Source organism: Ostrea edulis, chromosome 3 (genome assembly GCF_947568905.1).
Source record: "Ostrea edulis chromosome 3, xbOstEdul1.1, whole genome shotgun sequence".
In the NCBI taxonomy this organism is placed as follows: Eukaryota; Metazoa; Mollusca; class Bivalvia; order Ostreida; family Ostreidae; genus Ostrea; species Ostrea edulis.
In genome coordinates this window covers 57404331-57432068 of record NC_079166.1, presented here as the reverse complement: position 1 = coordinate 57432068, position 27738 = coordinate 57404331, and the positions used below count along the sequence as shown (strand labels likewise).

Genomic DNA, 27738 nt, shown 5'->3' with positions numbered 1-27738 from the left:
AACTTAGACAGTAAGGTAACTTGAATTGCCTTTACCCAAGAATACTCTGTGCCAAGTTTGGATGAAATTGGCCTTGTGGTTTTGGAGAAGAGAAAATTGTGAAAAGTTTACAACAGTGGTCGCCGCCGCCAGACAACTTTCGACCAGCTAAGTTCACTTGAGCTAGCCTTTCACTCTGGTCAGCTACAAACTTGAATCAACATAACTTGGGAATGTTTGCTTATCAATGATTTAATGTAGCCCTGCTACTCTTGAAATGATTTTTTAAATAAATTTCTTGCATATATTCCCTTATTCTAGCCCCACCCTAAGGCCATGATTTGATCAAATATGAATCTACACAATAAACAAGTCACCAACATTTTTTCAGGCATAAAAAAGATTTCATTTTCATTTATTTTCAATCTGACACAAATATTTCAGTGTTAACAATTTGAATTTTGTCCAAGTTGATCAATTTTGTATGGTCAACATTGCAAATTTGCATATTAAAAAATTCAAGATAGTTCATAATAGTTCTTCTTTGCTGTCACTTTCTTCTACTCAAGTCTTAAATCAACAGCAAATGTATATAATGTGTGTCACTCTACAGCAATATTCACTGCAGTGTAGTCCCCTACTATAGTGCAGTTCCCAGTATGTGCCTGCGATATTCACTGTAGTGTGACCGTGTCATGTCTGTTGTTTGCCTGCGATATTCACTGTAGTGTGACCGTGTCATGTCTGTTGTTTGCCTATGATATTCACTGTAGTGTGACCGTGTCATGTCTGTTGTTTGGCTGCGATATTCACTGTAGTGTGACTGTGTCATGTCTGTTGTTTGCCTATGATAATCACTGTAGTGTGACCGTGTCGTGTCTGTTGTTTGGCTGCGATATTCACTGTAGTGTGACTGTGTCATGTCTGTTGTTTGCCTATGATATTCACTGTAGTGTGACCGTGTCATGTCTGTTGTTTGCCTATGATATTCACTGTAGTGTGACCGTGTCATGTCTGTTGTTTGGTTGCGATATTCACTGTAGTGTGACCGTGTCATGTCTGTTGTTTGCCTATGATATTCACTGTAGTGTGACCGTGTCATGTCTGTTATTTGGATGCGATATTCACTGTAGTGTGACTGTGTCATGTCTGTTGTTTGGCTACGATTCACTGTAGTGTGACCGTGTCATGTCTGTTGTTTGCCTGCGATATTCACTGTAGTGTGACCGTGTCATGTCTGTTGTTTGGCAGGCTCGATGTAATACAGGTGTACGTGAGCGTCCCCTCCCACAGCTAGCACCGGTAACTGAGCATGCCAACTCATCCCATAGGACACTTTTAGTGAAGTACTCAGGGGAATCTGAAATTAGTAAAAATATTACTTCTTATACAGACCCCTCATCCATTTGTGATCTGATTATCATTGCCTTTCTATCTACACATTACGCTACATGTGGCCGTAAACAACAACACATGATGTCATAGTTTACTGTTACATAAATATGCAATGATAATGAGAACCATTTGGAGGATTTATGCATTAAGGCCAACAACAATGGTGCAACGTTTCAAGCGGATGTTATTTTTCCTATTGAGATTGATGAATTCAGACTAATGTTTATCCATGTACACAATGTGGCCTTGGAATTTAGGTAATTATTTTTCAAACACGGCCTTTGATTGGCTATATGGTTTCTTTCTACTATGCAAGTCAATTAAAAAGATTGATAACAGGATTCGGTGGAGATAAACATAGTCTAAGATACTCTGTGCAAGAATGTTGTTACAGACTGATATTTGTGACGTCCATCGATGATAATACACATTAGTGACCTTTCACTTTCGCATATTCGAAATGTGGTGCACCAGGTATATCCTGGAAGTAATTCTTGCTAAATACATAAAAGAACAAATCAACATTCACAAACTAAAGCGTTCCCGATCTCACCTGATGATGTCTGGTATTGAACACTTTGACCTGTCTCCCTGGGCGACCAGACGTGGCCAGTAAGTTGGACTGGCTCTTGCACCACTTAATGTCTCGAACACCATCTGTGTGGGCCTGCCTTCTCTCTAACGGTTGACTGAAAGTAATAGTGGAGAAATGCCTATTTATATGCATTAAATGTAATGCATTAATTCATTTTTATAGCTACCCCTCATATCCTGTCTCCATCAAATTAAATATTGCTGCCCTTTGAGATGCCCCCTTGTCACTCACACACATAATGGTAATGGCAACATAATCTTAAGAATGTAGAGCTATGGAATACTTACCTTCGTTCCAGTTACTGTATTCAGCGAAGTGATAATATTAACCTTCAATGTTATCCCTCTTTGGCGGTCATCTTACCTTGACCTAGATAGTTGGAACACCAGCCATTCAGTGCCAGCTACTGCCCCTATGATGTCCTCATTTGCCCGACACCAGTCTATCCCCATCAGAGGTGAGATTCCACAATCACAAGAACTAATCTGATGCTGAAGGTCAAGGCTGAAAATCTTAATTACCCCATTCTTTTGAGCCACCACAACCTGTCAGTAAAAAATGCATGTACACTGAATATAATAATTTTTGAAACATGTCATGGATGGATGATACATCAATAAAATTGAACCGAAGCACTCACGATATGAGTATAAATATGTTTACTTCTGTGTAAAAATATATATCAGAATTCAGATGGCAGACTGCCACCGACAGTTGATTTATTTGTAAATCAAATTACTGAAAGTATCAAAAAGTGCAAAGAAATATGGTTTTACAATGGCAATGTTAACAAGGTGTAAAACTAGCATTTCTTTTCATAGCATTTATGAATATGCAATTCCTCACCAACTAGATAAAATTTCAAAGAAGAAATGGATACCAGGTCATGTATAATTATGCACACTTAGTCTTTTCTGTTTTCTGTAATGTTGAGTCTTATTGGCTATGGATATATACTGGACAGCTATATGATTAATGGCAATGACTTCAAGACTGAATTGACATTTAACCCGTAAAGCACCAGACTAAATTAGTCCAAGTCTATGTAAGATCTCATCGGGGGATTACAGACTAGTGGTGTCAGCTCAGACGACAGTTACCACACCAACAAAAGTAGAAACCTGCCCAGTCACAATAAAGCACTGCAGATAATCAAACTTGTTGAGACAAAATAAATGTCTGATGTGTGGAGTGGAGTATAAACTTATTTTGAATGATTTGCATGATTTGCAGTGGTAGAAACCTGACAGTCATGCCAGCAAGACAGGTCACAACTGGTAAAAACAGTCGCTCACAGTCCAAATACCTGAATATTTTTCTGCTGTTAGCACCAACATGTTTCTTAAAAGATAAAAATCAGGGCCATTACTCTCTAAAAATTAGGTCAAATATCAGACCCATTTCTAATTACAAAAAGTCATCTATTTTCCCAAATTTATTACAAAATTTCCCTAATGCATTATTTCATAAATTGAAAATGTATTGGACAATGTAAACTGGTGGAGAAAATATTGATAAATAGTCAAAAACTAAATAAAGATACATGAAAATATAATTGTATTGTTATTCTTATGTTTTAAACTTTATTTTGATGGAAAAGACACTCAATTTTCCCAATTTATCAATAATTAGCGATTTTCCCAATTAAAGGGAATCTAGTCCTGACGTACCAAGACATGCTGTGACAACCCTGAAAATGTGATTGCACAATGCTAATTCACTTAAACCATATCATTGCTGCACTAAAGTGAAAACAGCATAACTGTAGGGTGGCCCATCAAGTATACAACTGGGGCAAAACCTGAAGCATTAGCTGTAGGGTGTCCCATCACAACTGGGGCAAAACCTGAAGTTTCCCATCACAACTGGGGCAAAACCTGAAGCATATAGCTGTAGGGTGTCCCATCACTACTAGGGCAAAACCTGAAGCATTAGCTTTAGGGTGTCCCATCACAACTGGAGCAAAACCTGAAGTTTCCCATCACAACTGGGGCAAAACCTGAAAGTTTCCCATCACAACTGGGGCAAAACCTGAAGTTTTCCATCATAACTGGGGCAAAACCTGAAGCATAGCTGTAAGGTGTCCTATCAAATATACCACTGGGGCAAAATCCAAAACATAATGCTAAAATAAATATACTTTTTGATCAGACTAGAATGTAATGAGAACTATGAGCAGGATGGCTAAGAGAATGAAAGATTACTGGAGGAAGATGATTAAACAGAGTAATTATCTAGTTAATAAAACATATCTACTAATGTGATTAAAACTTCGGACTGGTTTACTTTGCCTTCTGGTTAATACGAAAGTCTTAGCCTTTTAATAATATTTTCCACAACTCTGGATTTTGTTGAAATGATGAATTTCCACTACAACATTTTTTCTCCCAAAATATTGAAGATATTGTATTGAATCAAGGCAGCTGTATCATATATATAAATGCAGATGAAACACAACTCGCTCTTGCTCTAAAAAGTACATGCCAGGTAATCGTATACGTTTTATATTTTTCTTTGTCTTCATGACACAGTGCTCTAACTTCATGATACGGCAAAAGTTTTAAAATTTTATTTCCATTCACAACTTCTTACAGATGTTCAAAATATTAGTAACAAGAGAGCCACATCGCTCACCTTGGCCCATATTTAAAGATTTACATATTCAAATGTAAAACTTTGGTCCCTCTTGTGGCCCAAACCTACCCCTGGGAGCCATGATTTTTACAAACTTGAATCTGCACTATGTCAGGAAGCTTTCATGTAAATGTAAACTTCTTTGGCCCAACGGTTCTTGAGAAGAAGATTCTTTAAAAGATTTTATCCCTATATACATCTGTACATGTATTTCTATGTAAAACTTTGATCTCGGGGGGCCATGATTTTAACAAACTTGAATCTGCACAATGTCTGGAAGCTTTCATGAAAATGTAAACTTTTCTGGCCCAAGGATTCTTTATAAGATTTTGATCCCCTATTGTGGTCCCATCCTACACCCAGGGGTTATGATTTTAATAAATTTGAATCTTCACTATGTCAGGAAGCTTTCATGTAAATTTCAGCTCTTCTGGCCCAGTGGTTCTTGAGAAGAAGATCTTTAAATGACCCAACCCTATTTTTGTATTTTTGTGATTATCTGCCCTTTGAAGGGGACCTTCATTTGAACAAACTTGAAAGCCCTTCATCCAAGGATGCTTTGTGCCAAGTTTGGTTAAAATTGGTGCGGTGGTTCTGGAGAAGATGAATATGTGAAAAGTTTACGCCGACAATGACAGACAAAAAAATTTAATCAGAAAAACTCACTTGAGCTGTGAGCTAAAAATGTTTGTATATCCAGTATACCTCACGCAGATGTAAATATCAACCAAATTTGTAATCACATCATGCAAGAGCTTTGCTGATTTTTCACTCCCATACTTGTTTTACTAACAAAAATGGAATTCACCTTCCCTGACTCTTTTTCATGGATGCAGACTGACATCCCTGGAGCGCTGAGCTGGAAGCAGGCCTGCTGAGAGCCATCATTTCCCCACAGTCGACATGTGTAATCATCCCCTGTTGAGGCCAGTATATCTCCATTTTCTGGATTATAGGTCAGTGAATTTATAAAGTCAGTGTGACCCTCCAAAACCTAAAATTTAAAAAGTTGTATTAGAATATTCCTACGAGACTGATAACAGAATGTACAGGCATCATTATATTACTGTAGCTTCTGACACTCGGAAAAAACTATAACAAGATGCCTTAAGGTAGCTCACTACACTAAAGCTTATACTCTTTATAACACCACGTCACAAGATGGCGATCTAAATGTTTTGTGAAATTATTTGTATCAAACAATTTGTTTGTCTATCACCGTAGCTCAGTGAACTGCAGATCTTGAGTTCAAATCAGCCATAGTGTTTTGTTCATATGTGTTGAAAGAATTTTTTTGAAAATCAAGTTTTTAAACAATTCTGCATATTTTCTGCCTTTTTTTGGCATATACACTAATTATATATTATCATATCTTTATGATTAAATCAATTTGTACTGATTTCAGGGTGTAGTGAGCCAACTTAAGGCCTTATCGGTCACCTGAGTATTAGTTAAAAGTATCACTAATCCAATGGGCTATGAAATCAAGAAAAAAAATTCTTGTTCTTGTTTCCTGTTCTGCTTATCTACCTAATGACAGCTAATTTCAGCTACTTTACAATTCCAGAAAAGATAACTATTACCTCAGATATGCAATAAATTGTTAGTGGTATTCTATTTTAGCGACCTCATCACTCTCGCTAATGCCAAAATTAAATCCTCAATAAAAATTCTGCTTAATAGCCGGTATCTAAACTAATTTCCAGTACTCAGCAATAGTATAAAACAAGATGTATTCTTAAAACTTTTTTTTTTATTTTTTAACAATCTGTAAATATTTCATGGTATAAGTTTTTTAAAACTTAAATTCCCCCCAAAATGACTACACTGATGAAAGACTTTACACAATATATGTAACATTAACACAATCATATGATTAATTTGGACCTGTCATAGAGTCAAAACCCTGGGGCTGCAAAATTCATAATTTTTATATAAGCTTTTGAATATGCATGACATTTTTATACTCTATCAACAAACTTAAAAGAAGTCTTTCAAATGATAAATATAATCACTATGATAATTTTGACCCAACCCCGATACCAAAACCCCTATCCCTGGGATCATCAAATTTATAATTTTGGTGAAGGACTATCCACTGCTTCTAAATATCCATTTAGTTTCACTTTAGAATCAATAGCATTAAAGAAGATGTTATTTAAATGTTTTACACATATACAATACCAAGTTTGGCCAGACCCTGGAGTCAGAATTTCTACCAAGGGGGTCATGAAATATTAAAGGCCTTCTGTTCTAAATGACTATGCATTTACTTTTCCTTAAAGATATGCGGTTGTAGAAAAGAAGATTTTTTAAAAATTGGTCATGCAGGGTTCGAAATTAACTTTTTTAAGAACTAGTCCATACGGACTAGTCACTATTGATGTTCACTAGTCCGCAAAGCATTTCACTAGTCCGTCCAGTATATCATATTAAATGATCTTCATTTTATTCAATAGTATTTAATGAAACCAAACACATCACAGTTGCAAGCAATTCAGTTTCTGACACATACAGGAGACCACCATACTTTATTTTGCATTCAAGATCTTCAGAAGCATACAGTAACCTCCGAGTTAATCCTTTTATAAACGTCCAAAAGTGCGTTCGATATCAATGTTCCCGTTGTTTTCATGCTCAGTTCTCAGAGTCACAGGAGATGGAAATTTTATCAATAAAGTCAATAAAATTCACTCGATTGACCAAGCCATGAGCTATAGTGTTATGAACTCCTGTGTTAGAGTCGCAAATGGCGAGAACATGTGCACACAAACGTGCTTGTTCTTAGATCACAATACTTGCAGTTCTTGCACCTCGAACCCGTTCTCGTGATGCGTACTCGGAGTTCGGAATCGGCTAGAATTTGTGCTTGTTCGAAAAACAGCGGTCTCGAACGCACTCCATGTGTTTGGAAGATCAGGATGTCATAGTCACGCAAACACTTAACCATGCAGGTAATCAACCATGAGTTCAAACATTTAAGAGACTCGAACAAATCTTGCTTAAATCTTAACCAATTTAAAGACCCCAAAAAAACAACGTACGGTTGCTCCACGGATCACTGAATGTGGGTGGAGCTTATCCACGGTCAATGTTATTTACCTGGAATTTACCTGGCCAAAAGATCGGTTGTTGTGTATATTTTTATGATATACACAGGAAATTTCTCAGGTTATTACAAATTATGCTTAGTGTCTTGATTTGTGCACAAAAAAAAATAATTAAAATTTCTACTTACATGCATACCGCATTTCTATTTCCCGTAAACCTTCAAACTTGGTCATATTTAAGTATTGCAAATGACAGGTTTAGCCCATTTCTAAACCTTTGCTTTTTAAAACTTCTAATTAAATTGTTATATATCGTATATAAATAATTTCCTAAATATAATATTACCCGGCGTTTCCGGGCACTTCCTGGTGTCCTGGGAGTTCGCGGTGTCGTGGGTGTAGTAGGTAAAATATCCATGTTTCGAGAGAATGAATAAATCCAAGTAGATTTGTGTACATGTACAACCAAATGAAGAATGATCAAGATACCCCTCAATATGGGCCGTCTGTAGGGTTTCTGTGGCTGTAGCGTTTGCGTAACAGGGCTTGAAGCTAACTTTTTATGTCACTAGTCCAGTCGGACTGATGGGGTATAATTTCAACCAGTCCGCAGAAAATTTTACCAGTCCAACAGTTTTCCAGAAATATCAAACATATTTCGTTAATGTTATTAAAGTAAAATTAAACTCAATATGCCTCAGTCAGACAATATTGTAACACTTAAATGTGGGATTTATATTTACAAATCAGATTCATCTGATATCTACAGATCGAAGCATGCCAAATGTGTGTATAAAATTTCATAAGTATATTTTCCAAAATGATGCTTTAGAAAATTAACCAGTCCCATCAGACTGACTAAAACAAATATCAGTCAGTCCGCCATACTTTTAACCAGTCACAGACTGACGGGAATATGTTAATTTCGAGCCCTGCGTAATGGTGGTATCCCAAACAGAAGCTGACACGAAGTCTACCCCCCCCCCCCCCTCCTCTCTCTCTTTCTTTAGGGTTTCTGTTTGTGTAACGATGGTATCCCAAACAGAAGCTGACACATAGCTAGTCTAACCCCCCCTTCTCTCTCTCCCTTACTCTCAATAATTGACTAAATGAGTAATTATTGTCATACGTATGCAACACTATTGTCATGCCATATTATTTCATCTTTATTATTGCTACAGTTTTACACATTTCTCTCTCTCTCTTTATAAATATAAAACCGTGATAAATTATAAATAGCTCAATAACTCTCTCTCTCTCTTTATCTTTATAAATATAAAACCGGGATAAATTATAGATAGAAATATCTCAATAACTCTCTCTCTCTCTCTATAAATATAAAGCCGTGATAAATTATAAATAGAAATATCTCAGTAACTCTCTCTCTCTCTCTAAATATAAAGCATGATAAATTATAAATAGAAATATCTCAATAACTTATTTATGCTTTTTTACTATTGTTTGATTTCTGATTGTGTAATTTATAATCCATGTGGTATCTCAAACAGAAGCATTTTTTTAACTACTGTAACAGTTTTACGCATGGGCAATATAACCATTATACATGTTGATGTGCTGCGCCAATAAAGAATTGTTCATGTTTTTATAAATATAAAGCCACAATAAATCATTAATAGAAAATATTCCAATAACTTATGTTTGTTTGGTTTTTTTTTATTATTATCATTGTTTGATTTCTGATTGTTTAATCTATAATACATGTATAAAAATGGAGAGAAAATACGATGATAAATTGCATTGTATAGGGGACATTAGAAATTAAAATAGTCTAGGTGCGAGTCAATGCTATCAAAACTCAGGTATACTGGGGCTTTCCTCGAGATCTGAAGACTGCTGGTCATCATTAGCCATGATTGTTATCAAAACATCTTTCTCAGGTAGTTGTAGACCACAGTCTCTGCAAACGTCAATCAACCTAAGCTCTATTGTTAAAAGTTTGATTGACCAGCAACTTATCATTGATCACCACACAGGTAAAATTTGGGGGCGTTAACTTAAAGTTGGGTCTTTAAGATTGATTTCTGGATTTTCACTAGTCTGTACGGACTAGTACTATAGAGAGTTAACTAGTCCGGCACGTTTTTTACTAGTTACGGACATGAGGTAATTTCGAACCCTGTCATGTTTTGACAGTTTTTGCCCTCACCCCAAAGGCCTAGGGGGTGCAGGAGTCCTGAAACTTACAATTTATGTTCCTCTTGTCCCAAACATGCTTCACACCAAATTTGGAAAGAATTGGGAGAATAGTTATCAATAAGTTAAAAATATTCAACTGTCAACACATGACAATGGATGCAGCCCAATAGCAATAGATCAACCGAGTGAATCAGGTGATCTAAAAATAAGAAAAGGAAAACCACCACTACCTCAGCATCAGTCCCTTCAACAAGGTCTGTCGTAAATATCTTAATTCTGTTGTCACTTCCAGCTGCTGCTATTCTACAAAACACAGAATATAACAATCATCATAGATATGTGACTTATAGAAGGCCTCAAGAAGAATGGAAATAAATCGGTGTATTAAGGCATCAGAATGGCAACCTGCATGTAAAAATTATTTCCAACACCACCACTTAAGATTTCCATCATCATAGTTTTGTGGGGTATGTTATATCATAAGAATTTTTCAGAAAGTTGGCAAAACTAGACCAGTCGTAACATGACTAGTCCACATTAGGGCATTAATTTGAAATGTGCTTATTTCATCTGAATGAGCTTAGGCCCCAAGAACATAAACTGAGAATAAACTTAAATAGTCAAAATTTTTATTGCTTTATATATCTTAACATTTATTTAGCACAGATGTTTAAAAAATTGCAGGTTTATAAAAAAACAAGAGGCCCAAGGGCCTAGAATCGCTCTTCTGATAAATTGTACAACCACACCATTTCTATTCTTAGCCTCTTAGTATTCTAAATCTTTAGTTAAATCCTAAGAATTCAAAAAAAGTAGGTCAATGTGACCTACTTTTTGGTTTACACATTTTGAGAACCCAAGAAATATCAACTGACAAAGTTTGATGATTTTAAGCCAATTAGTATCTGAATATTGAAATATAGCTGTCAAATTCCAATCGTAGGTCATGGTGACCTACTTTTTGGTCAGCGAACTCCGAACATGCAAGACCCATCAACTGACAAAGTTTGATGACTGTAGGTCAAATAGTATCTGAAATATATAAATATAGCCGTCCAATTCCAAAAGTAGGTCAAGGTGACCTACTTTTTCGTCAACACCCTTCAAACATGCAAGACCCAACAACTGACAAAGTTTGATGACTGTAGGTTAATAGTATCTGAATTATATAAATATAGCCGTCCAATTCCAAAAGTAGGTCAAGGTGACCTACTTTTGGTCGACACACTCCGTTGACTCAAGATGCATCAACTGTCAAAGTTTGATGATTGTAGGGCAATTAGTGACTGAAATATATAAATATAACTGTCAAATGCCAAAAGTAGGTCACAGTGACCTACTTTTTGGTCGATACACTCCGAAGACTCAAGATGCATCAACTGACAAAGTTTGATGATTGTAGGTCAAATAGTGTCTGAAATATAGTAATTTAGCTGTCAAATACCAAAAGTAGGTCACGGTGACCTACTTTTTGGTCGACACAAACCGAAGACTGAAGACGCATCAACTGACAAAGTTTGATGATCCTAGGTTTTACAGTGCCCAAAATATGCATCTAAAATTGAAAATGTGAAATTTGAATATCTGCAAAATTCAAAAAGTAGGTCACTGTGACCTACTTTTTTATAAATATGTTTCAAGGCCTCAAGATGCATCAACTTACAAGATTTGATGATTCTAAACCTCTCGGTATTTGAAATAACAACTTAAAATATATCTATAAATGATAAGCCATAAAATTCAGAAAGTAGGTCACGGTGACCTATTTTTCAGTTGACGCATTTCAAGGTCCCATGATCCACCAACTGACAAGTGTTGATGATCATAGGCCTCAAAGTGTCCAAGATATGCATCAAAATTAATTTTAAAATAAATACCTGCAAAATTCAAAAAGTAGGTCACCGTGACCTACTTTTGAGACAACTTGACACAAGGTCCTAAGATGCATCAACTGTCAAAAGTTGATGATCCTAGTCCTTATAATGACTAAAATATCTAAGATTTAAGGAATTTAAAAAAAATTTTAATTTAGGTCAACTTTGAAGTGACCTTGAGACCACGCCCTTTGCCCCAGGGTAATGCCTTGAACAATTTTTAATCTACAACATATCCTCATCCTTATGTGTAAGTTTGGTGATAATCTGCCCTGTGGTTCTTGAGAAGAAGATTTTTTAGCAACCACTACTTTTGTTTGTATTTTCCTGATTATCTACCCTTGTTAAAGGGTCACATCCCTCTATTTAGTATGTATGAAAGCCCTTGGGCCAATGATACCCTGTAACAAATTTGAAAAAAATTGGCCAAGGGGTTCTTGAGTTATAGCCCTTTTTCTAAAAAGTTTACGCACACCGCACACATGGCCATAGCATTAGCTCTTTGAGCCTTTGGCTCAGAAGAGCTAAAAAAAAAAACTAAAATGCAAAGAAATACTAAATTATCTATTTGTTTATGAAAATTATTTTAAAAGTTAGCTGGATTTGAAATTTAGACTTATCGCAACTCACCTTTGAATTAGAACGCTCTACCCGATATAGTACTGCGTTGTGTGACGACACAATTGAATGAGAAGATTGAACAGTTTGAATGACATGTTTGATGCAATACAACAAGAGTTTTCATTGGCCGATTACAGCCCACCCACTTTCTCCAGCGGATTCAGGTGATCAGATAAGATGGACGGACTAGAAAATTACTAGGCCCAGCTGGAGAATTGTAGCTCTCTGGAAAAAAATATTGTGACGGAACAGAGAGCCACAGATCCACCTCTAATAAAAACCTTCGATTTATGGGGCATGCACAAAAAGCTGAGCACGGTTGAGGCTTGATATCGGTGTATTCTTGTGTTGGTGTCTCAAATGATTTCGTTTGTTGACATAACCATGTTAGGTAGCCTGTCAATTCGAACTCTGTTGCTATTGGTATCTATTCATAAAATTGGTTGTACGTTATGTATTGAATTTCGCTCTTCATTTATTATCAACATGAATAATTGATAAAAATTAAAAACTATAGTTTTAGTAAAAGTAAAATAAGCTCTTGATTCACGAAAATGTTACATAAACCCATTATGGTCCTTAACATTCGTGTGGCAGAGATGGAGACCGGCCCAGACTAATGAAAGCCGCATTTACGTGAGTTTAGCTATTTGAATAATTATCATCTAATGGAACTGGGATGATATATTATTTAAAATATTTAGCTAAAATATTTGTGGGGTATTAGTTCACATCTATATGCGATTGTGCCAATATGGCAATGAATCGGAATTCAAATTGACTGGCTACCTAACATGGCTACGTCAACGAACTAAATCATTAAAACTGCGAGTTTTGGAGTCATATGGGGCTTTAGTAAATATTTAAAGGTATGTTTGGACACAAGAATAGTAGGAAAATATGTAAGGAATTTTTTCATATTAAATTTATAAGACAACAACACAAAAATACAACTTATTCTCTTCCTTCCTTTGAAGTTTGTTTCCATCTGGCCGTCATGTTATCGAATGCTGACTACTCCCATATAAGGGGATTTGGGCGGTCTTATACATATGGACCAATGAAAGTGTCTGTTGCATTTCGCAATTGTATTACAAACAGATTCAATTGTGTCGTCACACAACGCAATGCTATATCGGCCAAAGCGTTCTAATTCAAAGGTGAATTGCGATAATTCTATTCTCAGTTTATGGTCTTCAGGCCTGGAGGATCCATGCATTAAGTCTCTTAATTTTGAATATCACATCCGCACTAACAAACTGGTAGACAGAGAGATCAGAAGGACATGATATTCCATTACACCCTCTGACAGACAGACAGATCAGGACATGATGATTCCATTACACCCCCTGAGAGATGGGTAGACAGACAGATCAAAGGACACAATGATTCCATTACACCCCTTGACAGACAGGTAGACAGATCAGGACACGATGATTCTGTTACACCTAAACTTATACAGTAGTCTCTGTGGGGTAATATGCCCTTACAAAACCTAAAACAAAATGACTTAAGTCTATAGAGCTGAAAAAAAAAAAAAAACACATGAAAATGAAGAAATATTGTCCAATCATAACGAAAATATTTGGTGCAAATCTAAGTATAATGAATAAAGACTTTAAGACTGTAGATTTTCAAAAATTTCCACACATTAGTTTCTCAAGACATGTCTGGACAAAATCAAGTCTACAGATACACAGACTTGCCAAATCTAACATACCAACAACTCTATTAAATTTTATTTGCAAGGGGTATAAATATGGTCAAAACAACATGTCATCTTATTCACATTCTTTCCCAGAAGTTTTCAAAATCTCCAAGCATACATGAGCTTTGGTTTAATATCAACAGAAAATTACTTAGACCATACCGTAGTATATCTGGCTGCTCGTACGATTTATAAGAAGTAACAGGTGACCACGACAGTGACCTTACTGGGCAGCCATTCTGGATGTCAATCAGAAGCTTAAAATCAAAATCCTCGTGCATCCCCTCCTCTCCTTCATCAGCCTTCAGAAAGAAAACCTCAAATCTGAGTATCTGTTACCGGTAAATTGTAACTCTTTTCAGAAGCTTTGGGATTTCTCCACAGATTTGAAAGTCATACATTAACAAAATTGTCAATAACCAATGCATAGCCATAGCTATATGTTTGAAACAATAGCTGCACTGTCCATTGCAGGTTTTATCATGGTTGGATCTGTAGCTCTCTACTGAGTCTCTAGATCTAAATTCTGCAGCGAAATAGATTAATTTGCATCAATCTGAATAATTGTCATTTTCTTTTTCTGAGCAGTATTGGGATACTTTCGAACCACATTTTTGTATTTCATCTGTTGCACTGGTGTATTAAACATATTACACTTTCATCCAACAATGTGTATACATATATATATATCAACTCTTTCTATTTGGATTATATATAATATATATATATATATATATATATATATATATATATATATATATTAAAAGAAATAGAATAAACAGTACACAAAGTTAAAAATTTAACACAAGCGCTTTCATTTTATAATCCTCAGGCGTTACATTTTAAAATAGTTTTGAAATGGCCTGACGTCATAAAGGCGTCCTAACATATTCATAACGTTATTGGACGCTCATTGATACAGAATATGACAAGTCACTGAGTTTGAAATTATCAGTATACTAACCTGCTAACACTAACATCTAGTTCTAAGGCCAAAATAAAAATATTGTTTGTTTCCCCTCGCCCGACCGAGTCTGAAAATTCACACCGACCCATAAATTTTTATTACGACATTCTGGTGAAGTTTTTTTTTTTTAATTTTAAGAAAATTTCAAGGTCGTTTCTGTTGCAGATCAGTATTTTATAATGACGAAAATTTTCTATATCTTCTTTGGTTTCGATCCAAAATTAAAAATTAATAATACGAATACAGGAGGTGCTCTGGTCCGAAATCTAGAAATTTTGCCGCCTCCCACTGGAGGCGGCATTCTCTGGCTGATTTCAAATACTTACAAGCCAAATTCAATTTTAAGCTCATAACTAATCAATAAAACGATTCTTCTTGTACTTACTAATATCGATTTTATGGGTTCTTTCATCACACAAACAGTCTCTTGAAAACATTTTATCAAACTGTCGAGCTTTGTTTTGAGTCACGAGACTCGTTTGCTCAAATGGCAGTGAAAATTCGGTTGACTACAATTGTTGGCTTCTGTTTAATATCGAATTTTGGATTGATATTTTCTTTTAATCGATATTAATAAGTACAAGAATCATGATTGTTTTATTGATTAATTACAAGTGAGTTTAACATTGAATTCGACTCACAATTCGGAATAGTGATCTGCAAGATCGAGATGGAGAAATGTTGTCTATACGAGAAGCGAGGAAACAAGAGAATTCGGGGCATCCAGTGTGCAAGTTGTGTTCTTCAGTAGGGGAAAGTGTTGATATTTCGGACGGATGCGATATTTTTGACAGTCAATCAGAAGCATTCTCAATTTAACTTATTTCTGAACTAATGCTGTATTTACAAACTGGAAAACACCTAATTATATGCACATGTGTAACTCAGCTCTGATTGGTTGATGTCAGCATCCATTTTGTTTGATCGGCAAAATCAAGTCCCGTTGAAACGTTTTCTGGTAAACTAGATCTACCGATATCATTTAAAAATATAATCAAAATCACTATCATATATAAATTAAGATAATGTGCAAAAAACAAAAGCATAAAATGTCAGTGAACCATAAATAAAAGACAGCAACCGAGTTTACCAATTTTATAACACCATGTGTTCAAAACTAACACCATTGTCCATAGTTGCAACATTCTCCCTAACTTTATTTAAGTGTTAGTATGTGGCATAAATAGCAGAGAAAATTCTGATGAAACCCAATGTTTGTCAAATCAACCAATATGTATACATGTAGTCCAATGCCTAAGTTTAGTGGTAAGATAATGAGCATTTCCAAAATACATGAAGTACTGTCCGAAATATCGACACCTTCCCTAATTGCAAAATGTGGAAATCAAAGCAGAATCTACGCGAGAACTGACTATACGAGTTTGATGAGGAAACATGGATGATGTGCTTCACGACGTTTGGTATCGGGCATTGTTAATGGTTATGGGAATTTCATAATAAATAAAATTCTGCTAGCTTAAAAAAAAAAACTTTTTACCTACCTACCGACCTTCCTCTGAAATTTAGGGTCGGGAGAGGGGAAACAAACACATTTTTAAATGTGGCCTAATACAAATTTTGACAAACGATTTCTCACAAACTCAACAGTAATCAGAAAACTCCTACTTAAAAATTCACACTGAAGTGTCACATATATGTCTATTTCGATGAAACAAAATAAGTAGGAGAACTCCCCAGATAGCAAGCTAACATTGGCCCAACGTTGGGCCAACGTAATCAGTTACATTGGGCCAATGTTGGCAAATGACGTTGGCCCAATGTAATTTTGCTCATCGGCCCAATGTTGACCCAACGAGTTGGGCCAACGTTGGCCCAATGTAATGCAAGTTTTCTCATGACATTGGCCCAACATTGAATCAACGTTGGCCCAATGTGTGTGATATTGGGCCATCATTGGCCCAACATCATACACAGGTTGGCTTAATGTTGTGTGCATTTTCTAATGATATTGACCAATCACTGAAATAAAATTGGCCCAATGTTTGCCGAACATCATATACACATTTGGTTATTTGTTTTGTTTTTTCATTTAAGCAATAAAATATTGTATTCAAATTTTAGAAATGATTCCAATTTGCAGATGAATTAACTAATCTCATAATCCTCCTTCAATTACAATATAAGGTTGACCACTGTTAGAGCTCAGTAGAAAATCTATCCATTTTTTTTTAAATCTCCACCAGAGACATAAGGATTATTCAACTTCTACACATTATCAAAACAAAATAAAAGACATCTAATGAATTTAATTTGTGTTAACAACTGGTCAAATGAAAATATGATTAAAACAATAAATGCATTCCAGTGTAAACAAGTTAACTTTGTCTCTTTGTCTGATACATGTGCATACACTTTAATTCTTCCACAATTATGAATCACTGTCCTCTGTTGCATTCTGGGAGCTTTGGTTTCTCTCTTTTTCTTTTTTTCTTTCCTCTCTTTCTTTTCGACCTCCTTCACGCTCACATGCGTACCGGAACCACTCTTTGATAACATTGTTTATCTCATTGTGTGTTGCGTCTGCACATAATCGGTTTGCTCGAGCAGCTCCTTTCAATAAAAGTCAAAGTATTAACCTGTGGCTCTGCTTTGAAATCTGAAATATTTAACTGATTTGAGATAGATATACATATATAATGTACTTACATTTCCGTATACGTATGCCAGGACGTATTACTTTAATCTGAATTCACAATAAAAACGATTCCCCGGAATAAGTTTTCCTTTTTCAGTTGCCTTGTTTCACGTTATTCCTCAGTAAAACTCCGAGATTAGCTAGAATGCTGGACGCGTAAAATAGATACAGGATTGACCATCCCAACATATCAGATATCAAGATTACCATGGAAACTGGCCAGTCTCAAGCTGTGAAAAACTCTGTCCTAATTGCTTGGTCAGTAAATGTGCTCTTATCTTAGAATCTGCTTCCTAAATCCAACACTTTAGAGCATTTATGCAATCTTTGCATGTGTTAAACCTTTCTCTTTTGAGTTCATTCTTTTGATATGCAAGGTTAATTTTCATCCCTGCACAAATGATAATTGAATGTATGTTAATTTTTTAATATGTTTTCTAAAAAAGAAATCAATTATGTATGCATATATTTTACAAAAATTATAAATATTTCAAATCAATTATACATTCTATATATACGTAGCTTATTTTAATTAACTCATCATCCTCTTCTTCAAAGCATGCGAGTCATGCGCATTTGTGTGTGCGTGTGTCATAAATATAGATATCAAAATCTATTTTTTAGTCGAATTTCATCACAATCTTACAATGTTGGGCCAATGTTGTATTCCCAACTAACCTCGGTACCAGTATGAAAGTGATAAGTTGACATTGGCCCAATGTTGGGCCAGCATTGTGTTGACAACATACTCCGGCAATTAATTAGTCACAATATTACAATGTTGGGCCAATGTTGTATTCCCGACTAACCCCGGCATCAGAGTATGAACGTGATATGTTGACATTGGTCCGATGTTGGGCCAACGTTGTTTAGCCAACGCCAACCATCGGCCAACGGTCCAACCATTAGCCAACGTTGGGCCAACGTAGTCATGCTATCTGGGTCGTACCCGTACCCAGGAGAACTTGTACAATATCTGGGTACGAGTTCTCCTGGAGATAAACTTTGTCATTTCTGTCATAAAAATCTGGGTACGAGTTCTCCCGGAGAAAAACACTTTGTCATTTTATCTGGTAATTAAATCTAGGTACGAGTTCTCCCGGAGAGAAAACAAAACTTAATCATTTTAATTAAATGGATTCTCTTGGAGAAAAAATGTGTCTTTTTTGGTCATATAAATTCTGGTAAGAGTTCTGGAGAAAAAGTTTGTCATTATATAGTAATCAAAATTTTGATACAAGTTTATCTCATTAAGAATTGTACCATTTTAGGTATTGGAATCTGGGTACAATTTCACCTTCAAAAAATCGAGGATTTCATGCATATACATAATTTACTATGAAAATGCCTTTCAATTGAATAAAAAAAGTAAATACAATGATCATACTTGTTTGTTGTTTTGTTTTATCATTTGAATTGCTGTTTGGCTTGAGACGATAATTAGTATACTATAATTATTGCAATTAAACACAAAGTGATAAATCAAACCTCATTGATAAATCGACACCGGTATATTGTGACACGTGAATTTGTTCCAACTGCCAGCAAAGATGAGCACCAATCGTAAGGACAAAACTCTACTGTGTTAACTATGTCATGACACGGAATAGAGTACGTTGAAGCAGAAGTTTGCTCCATATTTTATGCCAAGATACTAACACTTTCCACTTACTACCCGCCTTTTTCACATTTATACCTCCAATGCTAGAAGAGTTCTATATATCACATTTAAAAATAAGATAAAAGTCTCAACATTTAATTTTCAAATTATAGAATGCAATTATCAAAAATCATACCAAGTCCTCTACAAGAATTCATAACATCAATATTTTAATACTATACTTTTAGGGTCAATGTTTTCCGGATATTTTCCAGCTGTCATTTTTTTTTTATGTGATGAAGTGCTCTCTGCGCATGCTCTTTCCAGGTAGCAACGGTGTTCAGAAATTTTGAGAAGAATGACAACGTACAGGGTAAGGGTGGTTTTCCTATTTTTCTTGTTTTGTAGATATTATGAAAACACCAACACTACTGCAATAGTTCACATAAATATCACAAGAGCTGTCCACCGTTTGAGTTGCTGTTACGTTAGTAACTAGGAAATCATCTGAATCACAGGTTCTCTTTACGATTTTTTTTCAAGTTTTGTCTTGTAAGCTGTAGTTATAAATTAAAATTTATAGAGAGGGCCAATTCATGACGAGCCACTATCCAATCAAAGTATTCAAAATTATTTTTAATGAATTCGAACTGGTATCTTTGCACCACAGTCCACTATATAAAAGTCAAAAAGATCAGACATGCTAAATCTTATATTTAATCTATCTTCTCCAGGCCGATATATGTCACCTGTCACAAAAGTTCTCCCTGTGACGGCACTGGTTTTATAAAATCAATAGCCTTTGGTACTATTTACATATCTACATACATTCACAAACATATAATTCACAATCCTAAATCACATGCTTTCACCTTCACTGTTAAATTTGATCCTCCCTTTCTGATGAGGGAGGTAAACCTCATAATGTAATCCACTCACACCAGACCTTTCCTCAAGAAAAATACATAAATTTATTAACTCTTACTTTCATCTCTCAAACTTTGATCATTCAAAAGAAACAGAAAGCAACCAAGTTTCAAATCAATTAACTCAGAAACCCTTGACATTCACTCTCCTCTCTAACTAACACTCCTGGGGGAAAGGCTAAGGGGCCAGTGCCTTGCACTTGTTACTTCAGACACACACACACAAACTATCCATTTTTCAATAATTATTTGATAGAGAGATATAGCTGTATTATACACATAACATTGCAACAATACTATCACATGGCATCCCTCCCACTTGTATAATTTAGCAAAACTGTCTAAGCCACTCCATTTGGGTGGTTTTGTCGAGAGCCTATGTAATATTAAGGTGAATAATAAGAAAATACGTGTTTGGATCCGGTTTCAAACTCAGGATCCGTGCTTCAGTGGTCAGGTGCTCTACTAGAGATGTCCAGTCGAATATTTATTCAGTTATTGCCACCTGAGGGACCTGACCAATATCTTAGGGCTGAAATGATACGCCCACTTCACGATATGATACATTTTGCAATGCTTATGCAGCGATTCATTACTTTCGATATGATACAATGTACAGAAAAAACCAATGATAATTTAACATTGAAGAAAAATTAATTACCAACATTCACAATCATAATTTTAAAAGCAAAATGTTTCCAAATTGTCAAACAGTAAGATGCCTGTTGGCTCTGTACAGTACTTTGTCCTTTAAACCAACAAAGTTCATTATCGTTTTCGTCATACTCGAGGCAAACAACAATCTGAGCATTATTGGACTATTTTGTCCCACATGCAGGTAATGATAATAAGTACAGGCTGAGCCTGATGTATTTTACTGAACCCATGTGTAATAAACGTATTGAATCGAAAATCGAGGCAATGAATCGAGCGTTTATATTGAACAGTATCAATATTTCGATGAATCCTTTCAGTCCTAAAAGATATATTATCATGTATAGGCTTACGGACTGTATTTGTTTAATATTTAAATATTGAATGAGTATTCACGAGCTTGTACACTAGTGATGAAACGATTGTCGCCGACAATCGATTATCGATCGTTTTTGGCTCTTCGATTCCGATTATCGATTCTATTATTCATAATTGATTGTCGCCTGTACACTAATTAGTATTTACCGGTAATCCGAGATTCATCTGACTGTTAATCCCGCTTTTATATCGAGACGTGTGGGGGAGAGTCAGAGTGGACTCCACATTGAAAAGTGGGAATTCAGTGACACCAGCTAGTGTGTATGCTGCACATATCCATAAAACTAAATAGAAATAACCCAAAAAATAATAAATATGTATTATCTACATGTAAATACCGATTATATCGATCATTGATCGATACAGTTCTTCCGATTATGACCGATTATCAATTATGAATTTTTTCCAATTTTTCAACACTATTGTACACATCATGATGTAACATGCAATTTTGTAGTCCAGTTGCACTTTTGCAAATATTTCCCTCTGCAGGGTCAGACTGGGATCAATTGAAGTCACTCTTTTTTTTGTTGAGAAAATTGACATTATACTGTCAATGTTATCTGTTTATTAGTTATGTTTTATTAGGGGAAAAAACTGCCCTGTCTGTTGAAATCCGTGAACATGCCAAATAGTCTGATAACCGACCTGGAGGTTATAAAACTTTTTTGAGCACATTCTCATACTCGGACTCAAACTATGTTCTCTGAATTGTACTCATACTCAAAACTGAAGGTTATAAAACTTTATAAAATCATTCTCATACTAGAATGGAGAACATGCTTAAGATTTTCCAGAGTATGTTTTGAAGCTTGCTCATATTCATACCCAAAACAAAAAAGGTTGAGTATGAGTACGATAAAAAATTTAATAACCTCCAGGCCTGTCTATCCCAAAATGTTTAATTTCATGACTGCCTGCTTTTTGTGAAAGCTTCTGTACAATTAGCTGCAGAACTGTATCTTTTTGAGGATATACTGTGATCTCTGAGCTGTCCCAATATTTCTCAGAAAGCTACAGTTCTGCAGCTGATGTACAATGGTCACTGTCCCTTTTTTATATTTTATTCTTTTCATCACATTTTGTATGTAAATGACTTGTGTGTATGATTTTGTTTTTAATGTGACAATACATGTCTTTTGATGTTTGGATCGATGCCAAATTAAACTTCTGATGTGATGCTCCTTGAATTTTATTTTTAAGTGCATACAAATTGAAAGCCGATTTAACTTGAATTGGTATATATATATTATTCAACTTAACATCATGATATTGAGTATCAGTAAACATTTCATCCAATTTTTAGGGAGCAGACTCCAAACGGGAGGAATTCCGAAGATATTTGGAAAAAGCTGGTGTCTTGGATGCCCTCACAAAAGGTACAGTTGTGTATGGGGGGGTAGATGCAGGTTTCTTCCCCTAGTTGATTAAGAATAAAATTGGCTTTACTGGTATATCACTTAATGTACATCGATTGGGTTGGGTTGGGGGGGGGGGGGTATTTTAGAAAGCTTTGGTGAACAAAAAATGATGACAAGAAAATTAGTCAATTTAATCCCCATTGAAATGAAATTTTGCATGTTGTTTATTTTTGGTTTTCTTTTCAGTTTTAGTTGGTCTATATGAAGAACCAGAAAAACCAAATAATGCATTAGAGTATCCTTTTCTGCAGCATGTCACAAGATGTACACTATTGAAATGTGTTGCAATATGATATATCAATTGTTTGGTGTGTAGCTAATACACCAGTCTTGAGATCAGAGATTTTCTGTGTAGGAGGTGCACTTAGTGCAATTAGTCAAGTGAGACAGAGTGGACCTAAAGTCGTTGAGGAATACTATAAAATGTTTTAAAAGCGGCTTCTGTTTAAATATATGTAAACGTAGAAAATACAAAGTACTATCAAAAAAAATGTTTTACTGAAGTGGAAGCATAAAACCAAGTAATACCCTAACTATGATACGCATCATTTACTTAGCTTGTGTATCAGTCGAATTTGGGTGATGAAACTGTACATGAGAGAAACTTACTGGGCACATTTACTTCTGCAGTGATGGATATTTGTCCCACTCCCGCATGTAAACAAATTTTTTCACGTCTTACAGTGTACGACACAGGGTTGGCAAAAAAGTGGTCAATATGAATATTGACCGGGCCGGTGGTCAATACTGGTTAAAGGCGGTCAGTACTGGTCAATACTGGTTAATACTGGTCGATTGAAAATTATTTGGTCATTATAGTCTGTGTTTATTTATTTTAAATGTTTAAGTGACCATTATGGTAATAATACTGTAATTCAAAACATGCACTATCAATTTATTACATACTTATAAGTCATAATAATAAATAAATAATGTACAAATGACTGTTGAATTGGGGATGATGTAAAAGTTTCTGTTCAAATTCCTTAGTTTAACAAGAACTACCTATAAGTATTGTTTCATCAATCTTCATTTTAACTGTTGAATAAACATTTGAGGGGGTGGGGTGGTGATGTTTTCATAACAATAACAGACACACTGGTCATCTCTGGTCCCAGCCTATGCTTATTAACACCTGTCAACTCTGCTTCCTATGCTCAGGTAATGTCCAGCTACCTTTTATTAGCTCACCTTCAGAGCTAAAAGCTCAAGTGAGCTTTTCTGATCACCCATATTCCGGCGTGTGTCCGTCCGTCTGTAAACTTTTAACATTTTTTACTTCTCAAAAACCACTGGGCCAATTTCAACCTAAGTTGGCACAAAGCATCCTTAGGTAAAAGGAATTCTAAATTGTGAAAATAAAGGGCCAGGCCATTTTCCAAGGAGAGATAATCAAGAAAAGGTAAAAATACAGTACTCACTTCCTGGGTCATTAAAAAATCTTCTTCTCAAGAACCACTGGGCCAGAAAAGATGAAATTTATAGATAAGCTTTATTAGGTAGTGCTGATTCTAAATTGTTAAAATCATGGCCCCCAGGGGTTGGATGGGGCCACAATGGGGGATCAAAGTTTTACATACAAATCTATAGGAAAAATCTTTTAAAATCTTCTTCTCAAGAACCACTGAGCCAGAAAAGCTGAGATTTATATGAAAGCTTCCTGATATAGTGCAATTGTTAAAATCCTGGGGCACGTTTTACAAAAGAACTTACGACCAAGTTTACACACTGGAATTTTCTAGTTTATGTAAGATCATTCACTCCAAATGCAAAAATTTTTTTTTTAATATTGAAAACTAAGCCTCAGAAAAGTTTTACTTCATTCACTCAAAGTAATAACAGTGTAATACAATTTAAGACTTGCGACTTTGTCGTAAGTTGTTTTGTAAAAAGGGGCCCTGACCCCCGGGGTCGGATGGGGCCACTACAGGGGATCAAAGTTTTACATACAAATCTATAGGAAAAATCTTCTTCTCAAGAACCACTGAGCCAGAAAAGCTGAGATTTATATGAAAGCTTCCTGATATAGTGCAGATTCAGGTTTGTTAAAATTCTGGCCCCCGGGGGTCGGATGGGGCCACAATAGGGGATCAAAGTTTTACATACAAATATATAGGGAAAATTTTTAAAAATCTTCTTTCAAGAACCACTGAGCCAGAAAACCTGATATTTACACGAAAGCTTTCTGACATAGTGCAAATTCAAGTTTGTTCAAATCATGGCCCCTGGGGGTAGGATGGGGCCACAAGGGGGGATCAAAGTTTTACATACAAATCTATAGGAAAAATCTTCTCAAGAACCACTGAGCCAGAAAAGCTGAGATTTATATGAAAGCTTCCTGATATAGTGCAGATTCAGGTTTGTTAAAATTCTGGCCCCCGGGGGTCGGATGGGGCCACAATAGGGGATCAAAGTTTTACATACAAATATATAGGGAAAATTTTTAAAAATCTTCCTTTTCAAGAACCACTGAGCCAGAAAACTTGATATTTACATGAAAGCTTTCTGACATAGTGCAAATTCAAGTTTGTTCAAATCATGGCCCCTGGGGGTAGGATGGGGCCACAAGGGGGGATCAAAGTTTTACATACAAATGTATAGGAAAAATCTTTAAAAATCTTCTTCTCAAGAACCATTGGGTCAAAGAAGTTCACATTTACATGAAAGCTTTCTGACATAGTGTAGATTCAAGGAACACACTGCAATAGTAAACAATGCACGTATGAATATCAATAAACACATATATCAATAAACAATGTATGTCTGTTTAAAGGTATGAATTCTGAAAGAAATGAATGTGATATATAAATATAAGAAATGAACTTCATGAAGTTTGTTATTGTAATCTCACTTCAGAAATATCGTTACTATAAACAATGGAGACATTTAGTGTTTCAATAGACAAGCAGGTACCTGTTCACTGTCCGTCATTGACCAGTTATTGTAATAAGATAAACTCTCTATTTACCAGATATGTTAAAAGTACATTACTATACTTACGAACATACTGTATTAATATACCATAAAACTTTGTTCTTTGTATTCCTTTACAAATCACTAAGCTTTTTGAAGCAGCATTTAGGAGCCTCTGGTCCAGAAACGGCTGATGTCGAAGCTTTGAAATTGGAAGTGACAGAGCTTAGACAGAAAGTAGAACAACTGACTGAAGAAAATCGGGAAATGAAAGCAAAGGTAAGCACATAAGATCACAATTTCCTCATAGGAATATTTTTTGTTTTTTACCAAACTAAGATGGTTCATCCATTGACTTTCAAATGTATTTGGGGGGGGGGGGGGGGGGTATTAGTTCACATAGACAGCATTATTTCGGAAAGAGTATGAAAATCAACGATTGATTTGAATCTAATAGATATGGCTAAGCCAACAAACAAATTATTTTGGAAGTTATTTCATTGTATTAAATAGCTATTGTACAATGAAATCTACTCTCCCTGAATGTTCCTCTTGACGATCATTCATTTTATGTTGCAGAAATATGTTAGGGAGGAGAAAAATATCTATATATATCTATATTCTTTTTTAGATACAACAGTTTGAAGAGGAACCAACGCAGACTGCCTAATTACATGTACTTAAATCCGTTAAGGGACATTCAGAGACTTGTACTTCTGAATTTACAAACATGTATACATGGACGTGTTACAGTACACTCACATTTCATGAGATCATGAAATTAGGAGTCTGATCTGTTTCTAGATTCTAAAGACTTGTTCAATTTTGCCACTCTATTTTAATTTCTTTTTATTTAAACTTTTAAATCATTATGGTATTAACAAATAAATGTTCATCCAAATTGTAAATTGAAATAACTGAAATATCTAAGGGGAAAATTTTAACTGATTTGATCACTGGCACATTTGTGTCAAATTAAGGTAGTCAATCCAAAACAACCTTATTTTTAATCAGTAATGATGTGTATCACTCCATCTTTAATATCAATTTGGAGTTTGGTACAAATGAAAATAATTCGCCAAAAGATTTTTTTAGATATGGTACTTTGTAACTATTCCTAAAGTTATCACTTTATCTTTGGGGAAAAAACACGATTCATTGAGAATTTCAGGAACAAAGTCAAATAATAAGAAATCTACTTGTTAAAGTTTGCATAGAGTCATTACTTTGTGAAATTTGACGAAATGTGAAGGTAACTTGTCAATGTTTTTCATTTTTGAACAACTAATGAAAAATTTCATTGTGCAAAAAGTTAACTTTATTTAACACGACAGTTAAATGAAACTGCTTCATAATTAATAATCTTTAGATTTTTTTTAAATAACCTGCGTTATGGATCGACTACCTTAATATTTGGATTGGTGAGGGTAGTCTACATGTTATAACAATATGCTCACTGGTTGAGAGTACTTTACGTTTACATTGTTCTACATTCGTTTTTTAATTTTGACTTGTACATAAAAAACATTCCTTGAATGTTTGTTCAATATGGCTTCATTTACCGTTTACCAATCATATTAAACATTGAACAAAAATGAGGTGACAGTGTTGTTGTCCTTGAGATGTTATATATGATGTGGTTCTACAGAAGAGATCCATGTGCATTTTTGTGAATCTTTTATCAATAATGGGGGAGGTTGATCTAGCAGAAATAAATGCAGAATGTAGACGTTCTTATCAGTAGACTTCTTGCGGAGTTTTAAGTTAAATTCCAATTATTACTTCTGACATGCATTCGGTGAACAAAGGCAGTCGATATTCTGGTGATCATTTGATTGATTGGTCCAGGATATAGTTCAAGATAACAAATCACAACAAAAGTGGACACTCATAATAAAAAATTATCTTCTTTAATCAACAACTATCCTTCTGTAAAATATGAAAGCTTTATTCTGAAAACTTCCAAGATACTATGTCACAATGAATATATATAAAACATGGATTGAAGGACTGTTGTGACCTTGGCATGATAAGATCCTTTTAATGGTCAACTACCTTGTGTAAAACATAAAAGCTGTATGTTAATAAAAACTTCTTATCGTGCCACAATGAAAGCATAATAAAGTTTGAAATTTAAGGTTTGTAGTGACGGACCTTTCGACTCTAAATTAAATAAATGTCTCCTTTAATGCTGAACTGCCCTTGTATAG

The 27738-nt window shown here is 35.2% G+C and overlaps 2 protein-coding genes across 4 annotated transcripts; one reads left to right on the top strand and one right to left on the bottom strand.

The window, feature by feature from the left end:
- Positions 1-410: 410 nt before the first annotated feature.
- On the bottom strand, positions 411-19498 carry LOC125674970 (nucleoporin Nup37-like). Of its 3 annotated transcripts, none has more exons than XM_048912390.2 (7): positions 19479-19498; positions 14176-14315; positions 10041-10113; positions 5412-5597; positions 2333-2514; positions 1928-2063; positions 411-1339 (listed from the first exon to the last, which is right to left on the bottom strand). In XM_048912390.2, exons 2-7 carry the CDS (start codon positions 14292-14294, stop codon positions 1211-1213), a joined length of 825 nt encoding a protein of 274 aa, XP_048768347.2. In that variant the 5' UTR covers positions 14295-14315; positions 19479-19498; the 3' UTR covers positions 411-1210. The 3 variants fall into 3 exon arrangements, with proteins under 3 accessions (XP_048768347.2, XP_048768345.2, XP_048768346.2); XM_048912388.2 differs by lacking the exon at positions 19479-19498 and adding an exon at positions 19125-19347; XM_048912389.2 differs by lacking the exon at positions 19479-19498 and adding an exon at positions 15366-16461.
- LOC125674993 (c-Myc-binding protein-like) lies at positions 19490-27126 on the top strand. The gene is made up of 5 exons (XM_048912454.2): positions 19490-19609; positions 22501-22573; positions 22802-22850; positions 25678-25807; positions 26160-27126. The coding sequence occupies exons 1-5, from the start codon at positions 19595-19597 to the stop codon at positions 26196-26198; spliced, it is 306 nt and encodes a 101-aa protein (XP_048768411.2). The 5' UTR covers positions 19490-19594; the 3' UTR covers positions 26199-27126.
- The last annotated feature ends 612 nt before the right edge of the window (positions 27127-27738 follow it).